The following is a 23,035-nucleotide window of genomic DNA, read 5'->3' as shown; positions in this document are numbered from 1 at the left end:
ACAGGTGGAGGCATAACCTGCTATGCCACAGTACCAGCCCCTCACTACCATTTTTCTGCATGTGGGTATCCAGTTATCTCAATATTGGTGATTTTATAGACTATCCTGCCGTCATAGTGTTTTCTTGGTGTCTTGGTCAAAGAGTAGTTGACCATATGTATGTGGATTTACTTCTGCAATCTTTAGTTCATTGGTGAGTCTTTTCTTAATTCAGTTCCATGCTGCTCAGGTGAGTATAACTCTCTGATATAGTTCGGTGTCAGGGCATCTGATAAACCAGCTTGGTTCTTTTTCAAAATTGGTTTGTCTATTCCATGTGTATCATATTCCACATGAATTTGGGAACACATTTTTCAGTTTCTGTGAAGAATGCAGTTGGAATGTGGATAGGAATTTTCTAGAATCCATAGGTCACTATCAATAAATGGATATTTTGACAATATGAATTATTCATTGTCCTGCTTTGTTTCTGTGGTTCTGATTTCAAGGACCACATTGTGTGTAAGTGGCAGGAGTGGGCATCCTTGACTCTGCTCCAAGAAGGGAAGGCTGCATCTTCTCATTGTTGGATCTGAGTAGCTATGAACTTGTCACATAAGGCATTCATGATTCTTAGGTCCATTCATCTACACTTAGTTTCTTGAGATTTTTTTTTTTTTAACGTGAGAGAGTGTTCAGTGTTGTCAGGTGCTGTTTCTGCACCTGTTGAGATGATCGTATTAATTTTTCATTCTGTTAATGTGCTGCATCAGGTTTATTTATTTGTGATGTGGAACCATCTTGCACCCCTGGGAGGTCATGACTATTTATAGTGAGTTATCCTTTTATTGTGCAGTTGACTTCACCTTCCAAGTATTTTATGAGGCATTTTTTTCAGCAGTGTTCATCAGAGATATTGGCTTGTAATTTCCTTGTCTCACAGTATCCTCGTCTCGTATGGCTTTCCTTCCTTCTTTCTTTATTTTTAAAAGATTTATTTATTTATTTCAAAGGCAGAGTTACAGAGAGTTGGAGGCAGAGAGAGAGAGAGAGGGAGAGGGAGAGAGAGGTCTTCCATAAGCTGGTTCACTCCCCAGATGACTGCAATGGCTGGAGCTGTGCCGATCCAATGCCAGGAGCCAGGAGCTTTCCCCAGGTCTCCCACATGGGGGAAGGTGTCCAAGGACCTGGGCCATCTTCTACTTCTTTCCCAGGCCATAGCAGAGAGCTGGATCAGAAGTGGAGCAGCCAGGACTCGAACCGGTGTGCATATGAGATGCTGGCATTGCATGTGGTGGCTTTCATTGCTATGCTGTGGTGCCAGCACTCATCTGGCTTTTTTTTTGTTATAATAAATCACAGTAATATAGTCCTTCTAAAATGAATTTGGAAGTGTTCCCTATCATCATGGTTTGGAGAACTTTGAGAAGGATATTATCTGGTCTTTAAATGTTCAGTAAAATTCAATAGTGAAGCAAGCTGGTTTTGGAATTTCTTTATGGGAGACAACTTAATCTTCCTACTCATTCTCTTATGTTCAGGTATAATTTTCTTCATGAATAAATCTTAGTATGTCGCATGTCTTTAGAAATGAAATATATGAAATATTTCTACTTTATTCTGTTTGCTTGTATATATTTGTAGTATGCTGTTATGATCCTTTGTATTTCTGTGGTATCAGTTGCAATGTTCCCTCTTCTATCTCTGTTCTCATTCAATCCACTCTTTTTTTAAGATTTTTTATTTATTTATTTGAGAGGTAGACTTACAGACAGTGAGAGAGATTGACAGAGAGAGAGGTCTTCCATCTGTTGGTTCACTCCCCAAATAACTGCAACAGCCGGAGCCGCACTGATCTGAAGCCAGGAGCCAGGAGCCTCTTCCAGGTCTCCCATGCATGTGCAGGGGCTCAAGCACCTGGGCCATTTTCTATTGCTTTCTCAGGCTGTAGCAGAGAGCTGGATCAGAGGAGGAGTAGCCAGGACTAGAACCGGTGCCCACATGGGATGCTAACACTACTCGGGGTTGGCAGCTACTCTGACACTTCTGCAAGTTCCCTGTACAGACCAACCTTGATCAACCACCCAGGGCCTGTGGATGTTCCCAGCTGCTCCCCCCTGCCCTCCCAGTGAGTGCTCCACAGAACTGTGTTTGGTGACCTGCTCTGTCCTCCCGGGTGCCCTGTCTAGACTTTGAAGCACCTCCCACCTTTTCATAAGCTCTGCTGTCCATTCTGACTCCCTCTTCTCAAAACATTTTATTTCTCTAAGTTTTTGAATTGGTGTAACTGATAAAACATTAACATGGCTATTTTAAATTCCCTCCATGCTGACTCTACCTGGACAACCTGCTGCCTTCTTTCGGCATGTGGGAGGTGTGTCTCTGTAATGTTTTGCAAGTACTCATGTGTCAGAATTTCTCTTTGTGGTTTTGTTTTATTGAAGGTTAACAGCAACCACACATTGAGCTGTGAAGGTTACAGAGAGTGCCTGCCACATCCTAGTTTGTTTCCTTTTCTCTTTTTGAGTCACAGTAAGGTCCTGATGGGACCCACTCATCATAAACTGTGCAGAGCTGTTGCTGGGTGTGTTCAGTTGAGATGAGAGACAGGTAAGTTAGCCAAGACTTTGCACACTTAGCAGAAAGAGATCTGAAGAACATGACTACTGAAGGGAATTGTGGTAGTTCAGCTCGATGATATAATTCTGAGAGACTTTAAATTATGAACAGCAGGTATGTGGAGTAGCAAAGAACTTGACTGAAAAAGGAAAGAAGGAGCTGTGGTGACAGGCCAAACTTGTGATACTAGACAAGGAATGATGGTCAGAGAGCTTGAAGATGAACCAGAACTGTTGTTCTGTATGTTAAAGATAGGATGCATTGAACATGCACTTGTATATTTATTTTATGAAAGGAAGACCGAGGGAGAAGGCAGACACATACACACACACACACACACACACCCCACAGAGGGAGAGCGAGAGTGAGAGTGAGAGAGAGAGAAGTTGAGTACAAACTAATCCAGTGTTTTTTTCCCTATGTACCTGAAACAGAGCTGGCCATAGTCAGGAATCAGGACTTCACATCCATCTTCGTATCCATCTTCCATATGAGTGTCCTGGGCTGATTCCCTCAAACCATCATCTGCTGCCTCCTAGGATGTGCATTAGCGGGAAGATTAATTCAGAAACAGGGTCTGGATCCTAACCAGGGCACTCTGATATAGAATTTGGGAATGCCAGTCTTTCCATTCCTCCTAATGCACCCCCAGGATGCATTTTTTTTTTAATTTAAGAGTTGTTAATTTTGTTGAGCATATCAGGCATCAGAATTTCAAGTAATTCTTGAATATAGCGCTAAGCTACAAATAAGTTTTTAGGAATAAATGGGAGAAATGTGGAAGAATACTCTAATATTGATGGTGCTTGGTAGACATTGTCTATTATTTCCTCTGTGCAGAATGTCATCACTGTGGTAGAGATGAGGCCAGAAAGGAGAGTTGCAGTGAAGCTGGGAATGGAGCTTAGGACTTCACACACTCTATGGCCATCGTCAGCATAGAACAAACACACATGAAACTCACTAGCAATCTGTGTAGGAAGGAAGGTGATGCCTACATAACACAGACGTAGTCTCTGAGAGAATGATAGAAGCAAATGCCATACTGTAATGAATAGAGATGAACCATTACTTTATTCATTTGAATGTCAACCTCAATGACTATGATACCATTTCTGTTCTCATTATGTTTGTGAATGAATTACTTCTGTCTGCATAAGAAATGTACAAAAAATGTTGGCCAAATTTTAGATGTGCTGTAGGGAGCAAGACACAGGGATGCTTACTAAGGCTGGGTTCATCAACCATGGGTGTGTTTGCCTCTTGGTGCTAGCAAGTCTGAGGGCTGTCCTGGGCATGGTGGGAATTTAGCTGCATTCTCAGCCTCTACCCACTGTGCTTCAGGAGCTCTGCAGCGTCTGAGAACAAGGATGGCTCCAAACACTGTGGGTAGATGAGGAGAGGCAAAATCCTCACTTGGAAACCTGTTATTCCTTTTTGTATTAAAAATTAACTAATTATTTTGATTGGTATGAGTGTTTAAAACTACTCTGAATTTGATAAAAATGTCCCTTGTTTGAAAGAATTGTGTCTGCAGTGTAAATTCTAAAAAAGCAGTTCAAACACACACACACTAGTCTTCATACATTCAAAATAGAATATTCTCCAGAGAAATGAGACATAAGTTTATAGATTGCAAGCACTCTAGTATTCTGAAGAAAATATCACATGCAAATTCTTCATTCCCAGTGGCCAACATGTCCTCATGCCATAGACAAGGATGTAGGATGTGAACATTTGATGTCCACCTTCTTCTTATCGTGTAACTGTACTCTGATGTTCACAGGGGGCCTGAAGTCCAGTCCCTGGAAGTAGCACAGATGGGCCTGAAATATAGATTTGAACATTTCACCACCTGTCTCTCAAACAGACCTGTTAGTCATGTTATTCAAAATAGTTCATTTTATAAAATTTATAATACAACCTAATTTTCTGAGGATGCCAAATTAACCTAATTAAAACATCTAAAGAATCATGTAATAATGTTACCAAGTGATATGATTTATACCTTTTTTCTAATATGTCAGATTTTTATTAGTGCCACGGCAAACTCATTGCTCTTCATTACATACACATACACCTTCCTAATTGAGCCTCATCTGAAGAAGCCCATTGATTCATTTTTCATGCACCTGATAGTGATCAATATTTCAACCATTCTGATCTGGTCAATACCAGAACTCATGTAATCCTTTGGAATCAAAGATTTCTTTGATGATATTGGTTGTCAAACATTTCTGTACATATCCAGAGTGATTCAAGCTCTTTCCATAGGTACTAGCTTTCTCCTAAGTGTATTTCAGGCCATCACTGTCAGTCCCAGTCATTCTAAATGGGCATGGCTGAAATCTAAACTCTCCAAGTGCATTTTCCCCTCTTTATTCTTTCTTTGGGTCATTAACTTGGTGATCTACACCCACATCATTGGAACTGTAAAAGCCAGATTGAATTTCACTGTGGTCTGTCAGGGATATGTTAATGCATATTGTCAATCCACAAAGCTTGCAGAACATGAATTAATTTCATTCATAAGTATCCTGGTGATTCATGATGTAGTGTTCCTGGCACTGATGATCTGGTCCAGCCTCTACATGGTGTGGATCCTCTACAGACACCGGAGGAGGGCCCAGCACATTCACACCTCCAGCCTCTCTTCCAAGACATCTCCAGAAAACAAAGCCACCTGCACAATCCTTTTGATGGTATTTTGCTTTGTGTTCTTCTTAATTCTTTTTAATTCAGTTTTTGACCCTTTATGGATTTTATGCATCTGAGAAAAATGCAAGATTGGAGGGTATTGGTGGAATTTTAGCATCATGCTACCCGATATTTTTCCCCTTTTTTCTGATGAAACATAACAAAATTATTCTCAAACTGACTTCCTTCCTTTCAAATATGAGAATGACCTTTTGTCCACGAGCTTTCAGTGGCTGATCTGACATCATCTTCAACAGAGGAGTCTCTATCAAAGTTAAATGAGGAAAAGAAGCCACAGGGCCATGGGGCACAGGAAATGGGGCTAGTTTGAGTGGAACTATGCAGTCCATTTAAAAACATTCATGTTTTGGAAAGTTAACATGAATCAAAATGTATTAATCTTCACATAGATTACACCGTGAAGTAACAATTTGTGTTAAATGAATGTGTCGTTTATCATTAAACTAATTTTACCTGCTTGCTTTTGTTCTTTCAAATGGAGCTACTAGAAAATACAAAATTACATTTGGGCTTGCCTTATATTTCTGTTAAATTGTGCTAATCACAATGACTTCCCTTATCCATTCAATAAATAACACCAACCTTGCATATTTCAGGGACTCACCTAGAGGTTGGATGTGCCCCAGTGACCTAAAGATAAAATGTAGTAAAAAGGGCACTCAAGAATGTCTGTGATGCAGGAAAGATAGTTGTGTCTGTGAAAAGTGCTGTGAAAAAAGAGCTGAATAAGAGGATGGGAAGCGGTGGGAGATTCAATCCTTAATATACATTGAGTACAATGCAGGGGCATCTCCCAGCATGTGTGTAAATGCATCCATAATGACCCCCTTCCCTTCTTATGCTGATGTATTTATTATCTGGATCCATTGGGAGGTCAGTGAGAAGTGTCTCTTCGTTTAAATACTCATCAGCAAGGGCCTGATTCTTTCCCATTGCTCCATGGTACATTGGCTTACACTATATTTACTTGGATAAATCTTTTAACCAATGCAATTTTTTTCTCAGTTTCATCTTCTACATCTTAGTTTCTCTTTATTATTTACCTCATTTTTCCATTCTAGTCCCGAGGGACAGCACACTGGTGACTGTAGCTTGAACCTTTGTACAGATTTGTTCCCAAGGCTAAGGAATTTCATTCACCTGTCCAAAGGTCCTGCAACCATTCAAGAGCTCCCATTTCCCTCTCTTCAGCTTTCTGTGGTTCAAACACATTATCTAACACCGGAAGGAGGCTCATCCCATGCAGAAACTGTTTTCTCCATGAGGTTTTAAAATGTGTTATCAGGATGACATTTGCAAGTACACCTCAAAGACATTTAGCACAGACAACTGTTTCGTTCCCTTTTGGCTGTCTGTCCACACTAAGTTCCATTTCCCCTATTGCCCCTATTGAGTAGGCATGGATGCCCTGTGGACAGCTCTCAACCCCTCCTCTGCCCTCCTCCTCATCATGGTTTCATCTTCCTGATCAGTACAGTTTGAAATTTTTTTTTGCTTAATTTTTCAAATTCAATTGAAGTCTTAGGATTAGACATCCTCTCCTTCAAAAGTACATTGTAAGATTTATTTATTTATTTGAAACTCAGTTACACAGAAGGAGAGGCTGAGGAAGAGAAAATCTTCATCTGGTGGTTCTCTCGCTAGATGGCTCCATGTATCCCATGTGGGTGTGGGGCCAAAGGACATGGGCTGTCTTCTGCTGCTTTCCCAGGTGCATTATTAGCAGAGAGCTGGAACAGAAGTGGAGCAGCTGGGACTTGAGCCAGTGCCCATATGGGGTGCCATTGTTGCAGGCAGCGGCCTTACCCACTCTGCCCACAACGCCAGCTCCCAACGAATTTTCTAGACATTATTTTGAAAGTAGCACAATACTCAGCAGTTTCTCTTGCTTTATGAATGTTCACTGTGGCCACACCCAGGCCCCAGCACCCAGGTCCAAACCAGCACAGCTGCCCTCACCCCTCACCCCTCCCTGGCTGCGCCCCGTGGTATCTACTCTGGATCAAAGACCCCACCACCGTACCTATCAGGTCTCCCGCTCAGGCCCATTGGTCCCAGGCGTCCCTACTGAGTGGCCCCTAAATTTGCAGAGGAAACTCTCAGTTGCTGTGGCTCTGTCCGATGTCACCAGTGGCTGCTGAGAGTTGTGAGGACTCTCCTGCTCAGGCCGCTAAAGGCTCAGAGGTGAAATCACGTTTCCAGGTCACCTGATGGCTCCACCCCAGGAGGCAGATCAGTGACGTCATGAATAAGCCCGGATGTTGCCACTACTAAGACCCAGGTAAAGCCTCACAGAAGGGCTGTTTATCACCAGGTTTGCTGAGACAACCTCTGCCCTTGGTAAAATCCGTGAACAATCCACAGGTATTTGCAACACAGAGGCAATATCAGAAATCCCTCGGTGAGGGTAACCGTCACTGAGATTTCCTGCATGCGTCCCCTGCACATCCACGGGTTCTCCCCAGGCTGCCATTTTGACAGAATCTGGGGGACTTGGAGGCTGAGAGAGCGGACATTGATTTTCTCAGGCTTGTGGGGCTGGCGTCTGGGGTGAGGGTGCCAGTGTGGCCGGGCCGTGGGAGCGCTCTCCCCCTGGCTGCTGGTGGTTATCTTGTCTCTGTGCCCTCCCGGAGAGAGGGGTTAGCCCTGGTCTCCTCGAGAGGAAAAGAACTCTGATGGGACCAGAGCCCCCCTCATGGCAGCCGTCACTTTCCTTTTGTGAAGACCTCATCTCCAAATACAGTCCCACGTGGCCCTGGGCCTTTAGCGTTTGCATTTCAGGGCAGTACTCTGTCACACACACACACACACACATGTCATATTGACACCTAGAAACCTCCATACCTCTTGAATATATAACTTTTTATGGCAGCACTTTAGGGATTTTGGGGGGCAAAGGCGGTTTGCTTTTTGAGTGGTTTCTGCTTCATCTTCCTCAGGCGACAGATGAGTGAACCAGGTCACATGCAGTGCACATCTGCGGACTCCTTCCCCCACCCCCCTGAAACCCATAACATTGATTCCCTGATTGTCTCTGGTGCCATTTGTGTGATCATCCCCAAAATGGCAGAATCTGAATTCAGCCCAACCAGGTTCAGAATGCAATGTGCTTCCAAAACAGATGGTAAAATCCTAGTAAAATGCCACCTACAGGATATTTTTTCCACACACCTTGTTTGGACTTTCACAACTAGGATCATGAGTCCTTCCCTATACAAGTCTCCTTTATACTGATGTCTTTCAAACAAAGCTCTTCAAGTCCTTCATCGTGGTTCACTGAATGTTTCTTCTGTTTCTGGTTCTGGGGAGGATTTTGCAGTATTCAGGTGATTCTGTCTCTATGTGTTTTAGAACTTGTACAAGAAGAAATCATTATTTTTGGAGGTATTTTAAACAATTGTGTTGATTGCTTCTGCTTTTCTCTTAACTGTATATTTTATAAGATTCAATTTTTCTTTTTATTTTTTGGGGGGTTGGGCTAGAAAGGCACCCAGATAGGCAGACATACAAATACTACTACCTCCTGGTTCTGTCCCCCAAATGCCCACTGCAGCCAGGTCTTCTGTCTGAGTAGAATAATAATGAGTTACAGACTTTTTAAAAAGTTATTTGAAAGGCAGATTTACAGAGAGAGTTAGGGACAGTCAAAGAGAGGTCTTCGAACTTCTGGTTCACTCCCCCAAAGGGCCACAATGGCCAGGGCTGTGGCAGACCAAAGCCAGGAGCCTGGAGCTTCTTCCAAGTCTCCCCCATGGGTGCAGGAGCCCAAGCCCTTGGGCCATCTTCCCCTGCTTTCCCAGGCACATCAGCAAGGAGATGGATGGAAAGTGGGATATGGGAACTGGAACCAGTGCCCATATGGGCTGCTGGCACCACATGTAGCAAAGTTACCTTCCATGCCAAAACCAGCCCCACAATAAATAATAGAATACAAAAAGTTACTCATAGCTCACATCCCAAAACATTCAATCTTAAGAGTAGTATTTCTAGGTAACCATTTAGAGAAAAGTAAATAAATTCCTTCCTATACAATCCATTGTATAAATAAGTGTTGTTAGGTTTGAATATCTCAGGGTTCTGGCCATTCATAGCCCCCAGAAAAGAGATGGAAAAGGAGACAGAGACCTACCTCAACAGAGACAGGTTGCTTTTAGTGTAGCAAAGAGGGAGGAGAGTCTGTTCTCACAAAGAGGCTGTGTGAGGGCACGTGTGGGGCTGGGTTTTATCTGGCTGAAGAGGGAACTTGCTGTGGATGGGCAGGGAGGCTTTTCAGAAGCCACTGGGAACTTTCCTCTTAGCTGTTTCACAGGCTGCTCCATGCAGGTTATCTGCCAGCTGTTCTGGAAGGAGTCTGGGGGAGGTCGAGTGTGGTCTCTGCACTGAGGTCTCTGGTGGGAGGGAGGGTGACATCTTGTCAACCCTTGAAATAGAACTCTATAAGAACAATGATACTAGAAGAAGTTCAGGAAGGGCCAGCATTCTGTGCAGCAGTTTACCCTCCCTCTTGTAAGCCAGCATCCCCACAGAGTGTCAGCTGCCCCACACTCAAAGCAGCTTCCTTGTGGGGGCCTGAGAAAGCAGCAGAGGGTGACCCAAGCACTTGGGCCCCAGCAGTTCCACAAAGATGGAATTCCTGGCTCCTGGCTTCAGTCTGGCCCATCCTCAAGTCATTTGGCAGCTTGGAGAATGAACCAGCAGATGAAAGAGCTCTCTCTCTCTTTTATTCTGCCTTTCAAATAAGTAAATAAATGTTTAAAAAAGAATAACAGTAACTTTCCATAAGATGTCAATACAGTTCATAAAGACAAAAACAGAACTTCATAGAAATAATCACAGCTTGGGAAGGGAAAATAAAGTCAGACATCAGGTCTTGACTAAGAAAATTAAGAAACCGCTGGTGAGACATGATTGCCACCAGCTGCATGGAGATGAACTTCTGATGATGTGTGTCATCCTGAAGTTTACTTTCTGACATTCAGCTTGGGAAAACACAGCCCCAGACACTGACATTCCACTGCGCTTGATTAATTTTTCATCTGGGAGGGCGATTTTGGACTCTCCTGGGGGCATCAAAGTGACAATGATAAACAAGGTGGTGGAGGCAGCAGGTGATAAGGTGACCGGTGTCCACCGGGAGGAGACGTCCCACCAGCCCGGACCTGATCCACAGTCAGTACCAGGCAGCCCCTGCCTGTGCAGGACAACCCCAGTAAGGACCCTGCACCCCCAGCCTGGAGCAGAAGTCTGTGAGGCCTCTCCCACCTACGCACACCAGGTTCCTTTTAATGTTTTCATATTCATCCTTCCAGCGTTTTTCTGTGAAGTTTACCTGTATGTTCTTATTTTTATTGACACCGTTTCTTGTCATCCCTCCATTTGTTTTCGCTTCTTCATTCTTTTCTTTCTCAGTCTCTGAACCTCTCCAGATCCCTCACTGCCCCCGTCCACTGAGTGCTCTTTGCTTCTGCCCTATGCTCTGCTCTTTGCTTCAGTACCTACCTGGATGTTTATGACCCTGCAATGAATGTGCCTCTAGTTTCATGTCATAATTTTTTATTTTAATGTATATTCCTTTTTATGGCATAATTCCATTTTAAGTTATTACTTCTTGTTTCAAATTAATGTGTGCACCTTTTTATTTAAAAAGGCTTCAGTCACACCTAGATCAATTGATATCATTTCTAGTTAGAGGTTTTTTATCTTATAATATATTAGCTATTATGTTTTCATGTATCTGTTATGTAAGTAGTATCAGCCTTTAAATTTTAGAAATATAAAAGTTCTTATGCAGACTTTGCTGTCAGTAACCTTGAAACTTTCTCAAATCATTTAAATAATTTAGTCAATGTTTCTATGAATATCTAATTTTTTTAAAGATTTATTTTATTTATCTGAAAGACAGATTTACAGAGAGAGGCAGAGACATAGAGAGAGGTCTTCCATCTGGTGGTTCACTCCCTAGATGGGTGCAAGGTCTGGAGCTGTGCCAAAATGAAGCCAAGAGCCAGGAGCTTCCTTCATGTCTCCCACGTGGGGGCAGGGCCCAAGGACTTGGGCCATCTTCCACTGCTATCCCAGGCCACAGCAGAGAGCTGGATCAGAAGAGGAGCAGCAGAAACTAGAAGTGGTGCCCATATGGGAAGCCAGCACTTCAGGCCAGGGCATTAACCTGCTGTGCCACAGCGCAGACCCTGAGTATCTTTCTTAAAACACTTATTAAATGGTAAAAAAAACCTGTTAATTTCTTTGTAATTATATTAATATTGTTCTTTTTAAATTGGACCCTTGCAAATGTATGACAAATAAAAGTGAACAAAAGATATTTTTTCTCATATCCAATTCAAATCAAGGATTTTCAATACATAATCACTACATGTTAGCATTGACCTTGTAGATCTTTTATCATGTAATGCTAAGCCTTTCTTTTTGCTCTGTTATATAAACTTTAACCATTTTTCTCCTCTATGACAGCTGTGGTTGATCTTACACATATCTTCATAATGCTAACCTTACCGTTCACCTTTTTCTTTGTTCTACTTCATGGTATAATGTAGGAGAAAGCATTCAGAAATCACACCTTATTTACAGAAATTAAAATATCCTAGGGCCCACACTGTGGTGCAGTGGGTTAAAGCCCAGGCCTGAAGTGCCCACATCCCATATGGGTGCCGGGTTCTAGTCCTGGCTGCTCCTTTTCTGATCCAGCTCTCTGCTGTGGTCTGGGAAAGCAGTGGAAGATGACCCATGTTCTTGGGCCCCTGCACTGATATAGGAGACTTGGAAGAAGCTCCTGTCTCCTGGCTTCAGATCGGCACATCTCCAGCCATTGCAGCCATTTGGGGAGGGAACCAGTAGATGGAAGACCTCTCTCTCTTCTCTACCTCTCTTTGTAACTCTGTCTTTCAAATAAAAAATATCCTATTGAGGTAGTATAAACACACATCTAATCTGCTAAAGTTAGATGACAATCACTTCACCAAGTGCTTCAGGGAATTGTCACATACTGAGGAAATTCAAGTTTCAACTTCTATGTAATATTGATAATAGCAAAAAATCTGGTGTTGAAGGTTTTTGAATTGAACATGTACAAACTACTGGGAAGCTTCAGAAGTCTTCGTGGTTTCTGAACCTCAGTTTGTTAGTAAAATGATTCCCACCTTACCCTTCCAATTGGGTAATTCTCTTGATCATTGGTAGACTCATTTTGGAGAGCACTGATTCACTTTATAATGAATTTGTGTAAGTTATTCTCCATTTGACTGATGGAGTAGGTAGTCCCATTTCTGTACATTAAGACTTGATTTATTAGCTGTTGCAATCAGTGTTGTGCTCACTACATTATGTGACTAAGAGAATGCTCTTTTTCTGTCCATAGGAAGAGTTTTTAGACATTGTTTATTCCTCACCATTGAGGCGATCATTTGGATGCTTGGTGGAATGGTATTTATTCCTGCAACTCAGTTTTGTCACGAGGAACTTTGCACATAGGTGACTTTCTATGATCCTAATGTATTTTTGGTGAGTCATGTTTTCTGGGGATTTGCCCATGTGTCTCAACCTTCCAAATCTGACATAGTCACTATGCTGTCTTTTAAAAATATTTTTAACTTCTCAGGCTTGATTTTTAACATTTTAAGTCAGATATCCTTTCCTTTTTAGGATTCATTATAATTCTACTATGATAAATTATTCTGTTCAGTTAAACTCTTGTACTTTGTTCTCATTCGGTTCAGTGTTTGCTGTATGGCTGCATTCATTACATGTGCACATTATAGTGAAAAGGGAGGTTGGGCATTTGATGGAGACACATGTGTTGGTTAAGGCATTAGGTGTAGAGGATGAACTGAGCTGCTCAGCTTCATTGTCTGTCTTTGCTTGGTGGTTCTGAAGTTGCAGAAGCCTTTGCTTATGTGTCTTACACTTACAGAGGTAAGTGGTGGATTCCCTTCCATGTTCTGATCCTTTCATGTTTTTGTGTGTTTAGTGTTGATTCTCAAAGATTTACAGCCTTCATTATTGTCATGCACAATTCATTATATTCTGCTCTTTTGTTCCATAAACGTTTGTTTTCCAGTGTTATTTGCCATGCACTTGCTTTCTGTTGCTTAGCTTGTATTTTGTCATCTTCCTTTATTTTGGACTTTGTCTTTCTTCTTTATTGGACATGTTTCTTCTACAAAGATTGTAATGATCTTGAAGTTTCATGTGTCTAATATTTAATGGACACACCTTATGTCTAGAGCTCAACATTGGCCATATGTATCATGCCCCATCCAATTACTTTTGGACTGTGTGTTTGTATTTATATGGATGCATTGGACAGCACATACTTGGGATGTGGCATTTTTTGATTCTTGTTTTCTCTGCTTTTACTTTGTGATTTAGACTGTTTTCAGCTTTGTCTGGTATAATTGTTAGATAGAAGCCTATTTGATAGCTAAAATATTGGGATGATTTGACATACATTTGATGAGTACTACAACTAAGTTCATTGTCATACCATTCACCTTCCAAAGAAACATATGTTGGTGAGAGCATTGTAAGAGCTATGTTGTGAGCAAATATCAATACTATAATACATTATTAATTTTTTATTAATATATAGAGGATGAAATTTCCCAGTGTCGTCACAGGAATTATGGTTGTTTGCTATTTTGAACTTTAAATGTCCTTATTTTTCTATTAAGTATCAATTGATAAATATAAAAAAGTTATTAATTTAGAAGTCACCCTCAGTGACTGTCATACCATTCCTGTTCTCACTGTATTTGTGAATCAACTCACTCTGTTTCCCCTAAAAGTGTTCAAAAGATGTTTGGGCCAAAATGTTTATTTTACATGTGCTGCGGGGAGCACAACTCAGTGATTATTTGCTAGACTGGGTTTATCAAGTCTCATGTGACTTCTTCTTGGGGCCCAAAAGTTCTGTGGTTTGAGCTATCCTGTGCTTGTAGGAAACTTAGTGCATGGTGGGAAATTTAACAGCAATTTTGGCCTCTACCCACTAAGTGACAGGAGCTCTGCACCAAGTGTGAGACCAAATATGTCTCCAACCACTGCTGCTTGGATGAGGGGAGAAAAAGCCCACTTGAAAACTCTATGCTATATTTCTGTATTTTAAAAATGAATTATGTATTTAGAGTGTCATAATATGTGAGTGGTTAAATGTTTTCTCTCTAGAAAGAATTGTGTCTGCAATAAAAATGGTAAAAAAGAGGTTCAGATATTCATAGTACTGTACTTGTATCAGAAATGTAGTGTTCTTTAGAAAGGATAGGATATACACATATCATCAGAGGTAAGAAACAATCTAATACTCTGAAGAAAAAAACCACTTTTAATGTAATTTGTCATTCACAGATGGCAGCATGCACTAATGGGAATGTAGGATGTGAGCATCCGGGTTCTCCTTCTTCATATCACTTATTTCTGTAGTCTGAAGTTCAAACACTGCCCTCTATTCTATTTCTGGAAATGGCAAGGCCAAGACCGAAACAGAAAATTTGACCATTTGCCCCACCCTCAACACCAAACTGTCAGTCTTCACATTATTCAAAGGCTCCTTGTTAAAACATCATGTCACCGTACCATCTATTTATTTTTCAGTGGATGCCAACCTTACCTAACTGAAACATCATTGACATGTTTCCAGGTGACACAATTTTGAGCTTTTTTCTCATAGCTCAGATTTTTATTGGTGTCATGGCCAATTCACTTCTCTTTATGAACTATATTTATGACTTCCTAATCCAGCCTCAGCTGAAGAAGCCCATAGATTCCATTTTCATGCACCTAACAATGTCCAATATTATAACCATTGTCTTCCAGTCAATACCAAACATCCTGTCATCCTTTGGAGTCAAACGTTTTTTAGATAATGCTGGCTGTCAAACAGTTTTTTACATCTACAGAGTCTCCCGGGGTCTTTCCATCTGCACCACCTCTCTCCTGAGTGCTTTTCAAGCCATCACTATCAGTCCCAGTCATTCTAAATGGGCAAAGCTGAAATCTAAGTTGTCTACCTGGATTTTCCCCTCTTTCCTAGTCTTCTGGATCATCAACATGCTGATCTACATCCACATCATTGAGACTGTAAGAGCCAAATGGAATGTCACTGTCATTGGTCATGGGTTTGTCCATGCGTACTGTCAAACCAGGCAGTCTGGGGATCGCCATTCAGGGTCATTTATAAGTGTCATCTTGACTCGTGATGTCCTGTTTGTGGCACCAATGATCATGTCCAGCCTCTACATGGTGGGGCTCCTCTACAGACACCACAGGAGAGCCCGGCACCTCCACAGCTCCAGCCTTTCCAGGCAGATGTCACCAGAAAACAGAGCCACCCATATTATCCTTTTGCTTGCATTTTGTTTTGTGTTCTTTTATTGTTGCAACAATTTTATGGACATTTATGCATATTATAGACCTCAGAAAGACTCAAGGATGGTGGGCATTGCTGGAATATTATCATCATGCTACCCAACATTCTGCCCATTTTTGCTGATGAAAAATAACAAAAATATACCCAAATTAATTTCTTCCCTTTAATGATGAGAATGCCTTTTTTAAAAGAGTTAACTGTTCTTTTTTAAACTTTTATTTAATAAATATAAATTTCCAAAGTCCATCTTATGGATGACAATGCTTTTTGCCCCCCTTAACTTCCCTCCCACCCACAACCCTCCCATCTCCCACTCCCTCTCCCATTCCATTCACATCAAGATTCATTTTGAATTATCTTTATCTACAGAGGATCAATTTAGTATATATTAAGTAAAAATTACAGCAGTTTGCACCTACATAGAAACACAAAGTGTAAAATACTGTTTGAGTTTGAGTTATAGCATTAATTCACATTGTACAACACATTGAGGAGTAAGTGCATGGTGACTACTGTTGTTGATTTACAATTTGACATTCTTGTTTCTGGCATTATAATCACCCTAGGCTCTTGTCATGAGTTCCCAAGCTATGGAGGCCTTTTGAGTTTACCAATTCTGATCTTATTTCAAGAAGGTCATAGTCAAAGTGGAAGTTCTCTCCTCCCTTCGGAGAAAGGTACCTCCATCTTTGATGGCCCTGTTCTTTCCACTGGGATCTCACTTGCAGAGATCTTTCTTTTAGGTCTTTTTTTTTTGCCAGAGTGTCTTGGCTTTCCATGCCTGAAATACTTTCATGGGCTCTTGAGCCAGATCCAAATGCCTTAAGGGCTGATTCTGAGGCCAGAGAGCTGTTTAGGACATCTGCCATTCTGAGTCTGCTGTGTATCCTGCTTCCCATGTTGGATCGTCCTCTCCTTCTTACTTCTGTCAGTTAGTATTACCAGACACTAGTCTTGCTTATGTAATCCCTTTGACTCTTAGACCTATCATTATGATCAATTGTGAACTGAAATTGATCACTTGAACTAGTGAGATGGCATTGGTACATGCCACCTTGATGGGATTGAATTGGAATCCCCTCGCACCATTTGGGGCAAGTCAGATTGAGCATGTCCCAAATTGTACATCTCCTCCCTCTCTTTTTCCCACTCTTATATTTAACAGGGATAACTTTTTAGTTAAATATAGCCACCTAACAATAATTGTGTGTTAATTACAGAGTTCAACAAATAGTATTAATTAGGCAAAAAAATACTAAAAGGGATAACGTATTAAGCTGTTCATCAAGAGTCAGGACAAGTGCTGATCAAGTCACTGTTTTGCATAGTGTCCATTTCACTTCCTCAGGTTTCCTTTTTTGTGCTCAGTTGTCGCCGATCAGGGAAAACAAATGATATTTGTCCCTTTGGGACTGGCTTGTTTCACTCAGCATGATGTTTTCCAGATTCCTCCATTTTGTTGTAAATCACTGGATTTCATTGTTTTTGACTGCTGTATAGTATTCTATAGAGTACATGTCCCATAATTTCTTTATCCAGTCTATTGTTGATGGGCATTTGGGTTGGTTCCAGGTCTTAGCTATTGTGAATTGAGCTGCAATAAACATTAATGTGCAGACAGCTTTTTTTGTTTGCCAATTTAATTTCCTTTGGGTAATTTCCAGGGAGTGGGATGGCTGGGTTGTATGGTAGGGCTATATTCAGGTTTCTGAGGAATCTCCAGACTGAATTCCATAGTGGCTTTACCAGTTTGCATTTCCACCAACAGTGGGTTAGTGTCCATTTTTCCCCACATCCTCTCCAGCATCTGTTGTGGGTAGATTTCTGAATGTGAGCCATTCTCACCGGGGTGAGGTGAAACCTCATTGTGGTTTTGATTTGCATTTCCCTGATTGCTAGTGATCTTGAACATTTTTTCATGTGTCTATTGGCCATTTGGATTCCCTCTTTTGAAAAATGTCGTGGGGGGTTGGAGCCAAGATGGCGGATAGTGAGGGCATGCACCGATAGTCTGGGAAAAGATAGTTTAATAAAAGTGGAGTTACTGTAGCCTCAGGAAAAGACTCAAGAAAAAAACTGCAGAGGATATGCTTCCAGATATAGTGGATGTGACACAGAGGACCTACAGGGAGCCCACTGCATGGAAGCCCAGCCGCGGGAGTCAAGCCACAGAATCTCGCCGGCACGGGAACGGGAGGTAAGACAAAAACCTCAGAAACCCGAGACATTGGCGGGGAAAGGCAGAGGCCTGAGGCCCCACTGGGCAAAGTTCACCAGGCTGACTGGAGGAGAGAAAAAAATAAATGAATAAATCAGGGGAACCAACACGGACACTAGCCTCTCTCTCCACTCACCTTACAAAGCAGAGCAAGACAAAGAGCAGGCGCAATTTTACATATGTAAAGCGGCAACCGCGAGTAGCCAAGCAGAAAAACTTGACTCTGGTCGGGAGAAATAACAGGAGGTTAGAAAATAGTGAAAGCAGGTGGAGCAAATGATCTGAGACTGTGCAAATCCGAGGGGGGGCGAGCGAACTCACCGAGTACACAAACTCGGTATCCTTGGGACTGTGGCGAAACTTGAGAACACATTGAGAGCTGCATAAACTCTTTGTGTGGTCCCAGGGGTAGATCAAACGAATACTCACAGACACCAGATTTCAACTACCCTCAATTCCACTCAGCTGTGCGGAATTACTTCCCAACTGAGTCAAAAAGAGAGAGAGAGAAAGAGAGAGAAAGAGAGAGAGAGAGAGAGATCGAGCAAGGAGCAAGGGAGAGAACAATCTGGGTGAGTCACTTTAGCACACCCGTAAACCTGAAGAATCAAACAGAGCTCTCTGGCCACACCCATCACAGCCTCTAAGGATCCATCAAAGCAGACAGCCCACTTAGAGGCATAGTATAATGAGAAAAAAACACCACAGCAAAAAAAAAAAAACCATAAATTATCTCCAACATGCCAAACAACAAATGTAGAAACCGAGGGAACAAGAGCAAGGAAGACACTATGATGCCCCCAAATAAACAAGACACCCCAATGCAAGATTATGAAGATGAAGAGATAGAGGAAATGCAAGAAGCGGATCTCAAAAAATTGATAAGAACATTAAGAAGTTCTCAAAATCAAATTCTTGAACTACAGAAATCCTTAATGGACAAGATAGAAAATCTGTCACATGAAAATGAAACATTAAGGAGGAATCAAAATGAAATGAAACAACTAGTAGAACATGAAACTGTGATAGTGACAAGAAACCATAATGAAATGAAGAACTCAATAGATCAAATGACAAACACATTAGAGAGCCTTAAAAACAGAATGGGTTAAGCAGAAGAGAGAATATCGGAATTAGAAGACAGAGGACAGGAAAGGAAACAGTCAAATCAAAGAAAAGAAGAGGAAATCAGAAATCTAAAAAATACTGTCAGGAATCTACAGGCTACTATTAAAAAAAAAAACCAAACATTCGGGTCCTAGGAGTTCCTGAAGGCATGGAGAGGGAGAAAGGATTAGAAGGCCTTTTTAGTGAGATACTAGCAGAAAATTTCCCTGGTTTGGAGAAGGACAGAGACATCCTAGTACAGGAAGCTCATAGAACCCCTAGTAAACATGACCAAAAGTGAATTAAAATTCCTTTCTATAAAGTCCATTATGTAAATAAGTGTGAGGATTGAATGAGCACCTTATAAGAAAACAATGATACCAGAACAAGTACAGCAGGGGCCGGTAATAGGCAGCAGGTTAACCTCCTGCTTGTAAACCAGCCTGCCCGTGGAGTGTCAGCTGCCCCTTGGTCAAAGCAGCTTCCTTATGGGTGCCTAAGAAAGCAGTACCTGGGCCAAACAGTTTCATATCTGGGATTCCTGGCTCCTGGCTTCAGCCTGGAGCATCCTCAGTCATTTTCACAATTTGGGGATAGGACCAGAAGATAGAAGATACTCTCTGAGTCTCTGTCTTGCTCTCTCATTCTGCTTTCAGACAAATGTTTAAATATATAATGATAACAAAGTGATTCCCCAAAAAGACATTAGTAGGATTGAGAGGTAAAAACAGAAACTCATAGAAATGAGCCCCAAATTTAAAGGAAAAATAAAGTCAAACTTCAGGTCTTGAATAAGAAAATTAAGAAGCCAATAGTGAGATGATTGCCACCAGCTGTTGGAGACGAATTGATGACTTGTGTTGTCCTGAAGTTTACTTTCTGACACTGCTCACCTGGGGAAAACGCAGCCCCAAGCACCGACTTTGCGCTGGCAGGGAGGAAACCCCATGCGCTACCCAGGAGACTCATTGTGTGTCTTGGAGGGCGATTTGGGGTTCTCCCGGGTTCATCAAAGTGACTACGATAAACAGGGCCGTGGATGTAGCAGGCAACAAAGGTGACCGGTGTCCACCGGGATGAGACGTCCCGCCAGCCTGGGCTTGATCCACAGTCAGTGCCGGGCAGCCCCAGCCTGTCCAGCACACACCTAGTAAGGACGCTGCACCCTCAGCCTGGGGGGGAGGGCGGCGAGGCCTCTCCCCCTGCCCACTCCCACTATGCCTGCTCACACCAACTTCTTTTTGTTGTCTTCAGATTCATCCTCCACGTTTCTGTGACCTTTACTTATATGTTCTTGTTCTTGGTGACACTTTTTTCTTTCATCTCACTATTTGTTTTCTCGTGCTTCATTCTTTTCTTTTCCCATTGTCTGAACCTCTCCACATCTCTCACTGCCCTCGCCCATGAGTGTTCTTTGCTTTTGCCCTATGCTCTGCTCTTTTCAGTGCCTACCTGGATGTTTAGGACACTGGAATAAATGTGCCTCTAATTTCATTTTAAAAACTCCTTTCCTACTTTGTTGTTATTTACATTTGTCTTTATGCCATCATCCATTTCTAGTTATTACTTCTCATTTCAAATTAATGTATACCCATTGTCTTTAAAAAGGGTGCAGCCACATTTAGATCAATTTATGTCATCATTTCTGATTAGAGATTTTATCACATATTGTGACATTTATGCTATGTTTTTGATATATTAAAAAGAGCAATTTATGTTTGAAATTCAGATGGTTTTTATTCTGACTTCACTCTCAGTATCCTTGAAAATTCATCAAATCTTTCAGTAATTTAGCCAATGTCTCTGTGAATGTCTTTCTTAAAATATATAATCCATCAATGATAAGACTGTTTCTTTGTAATGACATTGATATTATTCTGTTTCTTAAAAGAGACCCCTGAAAAAACATGATGAATAGAAGTAGAAATAGCAGCTATTTTTATTTATTTGTCTCAAAGCAAAAACATGGTGATATTTAGCCATTATATGATAGTGTTAACATTGTAGATTTTCTATCACAGAATATTTTTTGCTATATAATTTTTAGCCATTTATAGTAATAGAATTTATCACAGTATTTTATGTATCAACTGAAGTGCTAACCCATTCTTCTCCTTTAATCTACAACTGTAGTGAATTTTACATGTAACAGTTATAATGTTCCCTTTACCCTTCATATGTAGATAATCTCCTGGTCTGTTGCTACACTCATTTTGGAGAACACTGAATTCATTTACAATCAATTTCTGTAGGTTATTTTCCATTTGACACTTGGAGTAGGTAGTCTCATTATTATGCTTTTCAACCTTGTTTATTAATTACTTTAGCCTTATTTATTAATCAAAATGTATTAACAGAATGCTGTTTGTTTCTCTCTTCAGGAAGAGCTTATTGATTTTTTTGTACCTAACCATGGAAGCATTTGTTGGAAATCATTGTGAAAATGGTTTTTCTTAAGTCTGGCGTGATTGGTGTCTTCTCTTTAGGAAGTGGTACCCTCCTTCTAGAAGTTCGTTAACTTTGTTATTCTTCAGAAATAACCTGAATTTTGAGTTTATGTTTCAATAATGCATTTAACAGTATATATTGGGCCATCCTCCACTGCCTTCCTGGGCCACAGCAGAGAGCTGCAGTCTTGTGTATTATTAATATCTATTTTCATTTAACTTCATACACAGAAAATTAATTATATTCTGGGTAATGGGTTTAGGAATTTGTATAAGGGTGGAAAAGAAAAAGAAAGAAAAAGTAAAAAAATCAAACAAAAAAACCCCTAAGAACAAAAAACATAAAAAAAAAAAAGCTATTCCTCAACAGTCCAGACATGGACTGGTTAAAGTTATTGCATCTAGATGGTAATGTGCTTTTTTTTGCAAATTATCTTTAAAGTTGAAAACAAGAATGGTACAGCTTTTGTGACCACTTGGATATAACTATAATTTGTGTGACATAAGAATATCCTCCACTTAGTACACTAAAACGATGTAATTCTTTGAGAACAAATTTTACATTAATTCTCTTAATACAACACTTTGAGGATAGAGGTCCTGCATAGGAAGTTAGTGCACAGATCAATTTTTGCCACAGCGTCTTGGCTTTCCATGCCTGAAATGCTCCCCTGGGCTTTTCAGCCAGACCAGAATAACTTAAGGGTCGATTCTGAGGTCAGAGTGCTACTTAAGGCAATTGTCATTCTATGAGTCTGCTGTATCAACTGCTTCCCATGTTGGAGCATCTACTCCTTTTTAATTCTGCCTATTATTATTACCAAACACTTATCCTACTTATATGATCACTTTGACACTTAATCCTATGCATATGCTCACTATAACACTTAGAATGTATTTTTAGCACTGGGCTTAAGGGGATTTAAGGTCCCATGGCAAGTTTTTAAGCTGTGCCCTTAGAAGTAGGTCCATAGGAATGTATGCAGCACTATAAAGCTTTACAGTTACAAACTTCATACTTTTCACAATTACAACTTTAGGGTCACAGTGATTCTTCCCTCTGTGCCCGCCATCTCACCCACACTCCTGACCCTCTTCCATTTCCCTCTCTTATTCTGACTCTTATTTTTAACTAAGATCTATATTCAATTAATTTTATACATATATGGTTAACTATGTTAAGTAAAGAGCTCACCAATTAGTATGAAGGAAAATAAGAGAAAATGAATGAAAAGGAGAAAAATGAAAATACAAAAACCAAAACTGTTCAGTGAAGGTATGGGCTGCTCAAGTCATTGCTTCTCAAGGTGTCCATTTTTTCTTCTACAGATTGCCTTTTAGGTGTTCTGTTATCACAGGTCAGGGAGAACATCTGATATTTGTTCCTTTGAGACTGGCTTATTTCACTAAATGTTTTCCAGCTTCATTCATTTTGTTGCAAATGACCAAATTTCTTTTTTTAACTGCTGTGTAGTATTCTATGGAGTACATATCCCATAATTTCTTTATCCAGTTTTTATTTGACAGGTATTTAGGTTGATTCCATGTCTTTGCTATTGTGAACTG

At 40.9% G+C, this 23,035-nt stretch overlaps 1 protein-coding gene and 1 pseudogene across 1 annotated transcript; both read left to right on the top strand.

The window, feature by feature from the left end:
- The first annotated feature begins 4,580 nt into the window (after positions 1 to 4,580).
- On the top strand, positions 4,581 to 5,532 carry LOC133747596 (vomeronasal type-1 receptor 4-like; annotated as a pseudogene).
- A 9,426-nt stretch (positions 5,533 to 14,958) lies between these two features.
- Positions 14,959 to 15,864, top strand: LOC133748053 (vomeronasal type-1 receptor 4-like). The gene has a single exon (XM_062176577.1). The coding sequence runs from the start codon at positions 14,959 to 14,961 to the stop codon at positions 15,862 to 15,864; it is 906 nt and encodes a 301-aa protein (XP_062032561.1).
- The last annotated feature ends 7,171 nt before the right edge of the window (positions 15,865 to 23,035 follow it).

The sequence above is a fragment of the Lepus europaeus genome, chromosome 19, assembly GCF_033115175.1.
Source record: "Lepus europaeus isolate LE1 chromosome 19, mLepTim1.pri, whole genome shotgun sequence".
Taxonomy (NCBI): domain Eukaryota; kingdom Metazoa; phylum Chordata; class Mammalia; order Lagomorpha; family Leporidae; genus Lepus; species Lepus europaeus.
Note: the sequence above shows the minus strand (reverse complement) of the source record. Positions and strands in the feature narration are given on the sequence as shown.

What these genes read in the sequence shown, in the direction of transcription:
- LOC133748053 (XM_062176577.1), top strand. Translation starts at nt 14,959, where the DNA reads ATGTTTCCAGGTGACACAATTTTGAGCTTTTTTCTCATAGCTCAGATT.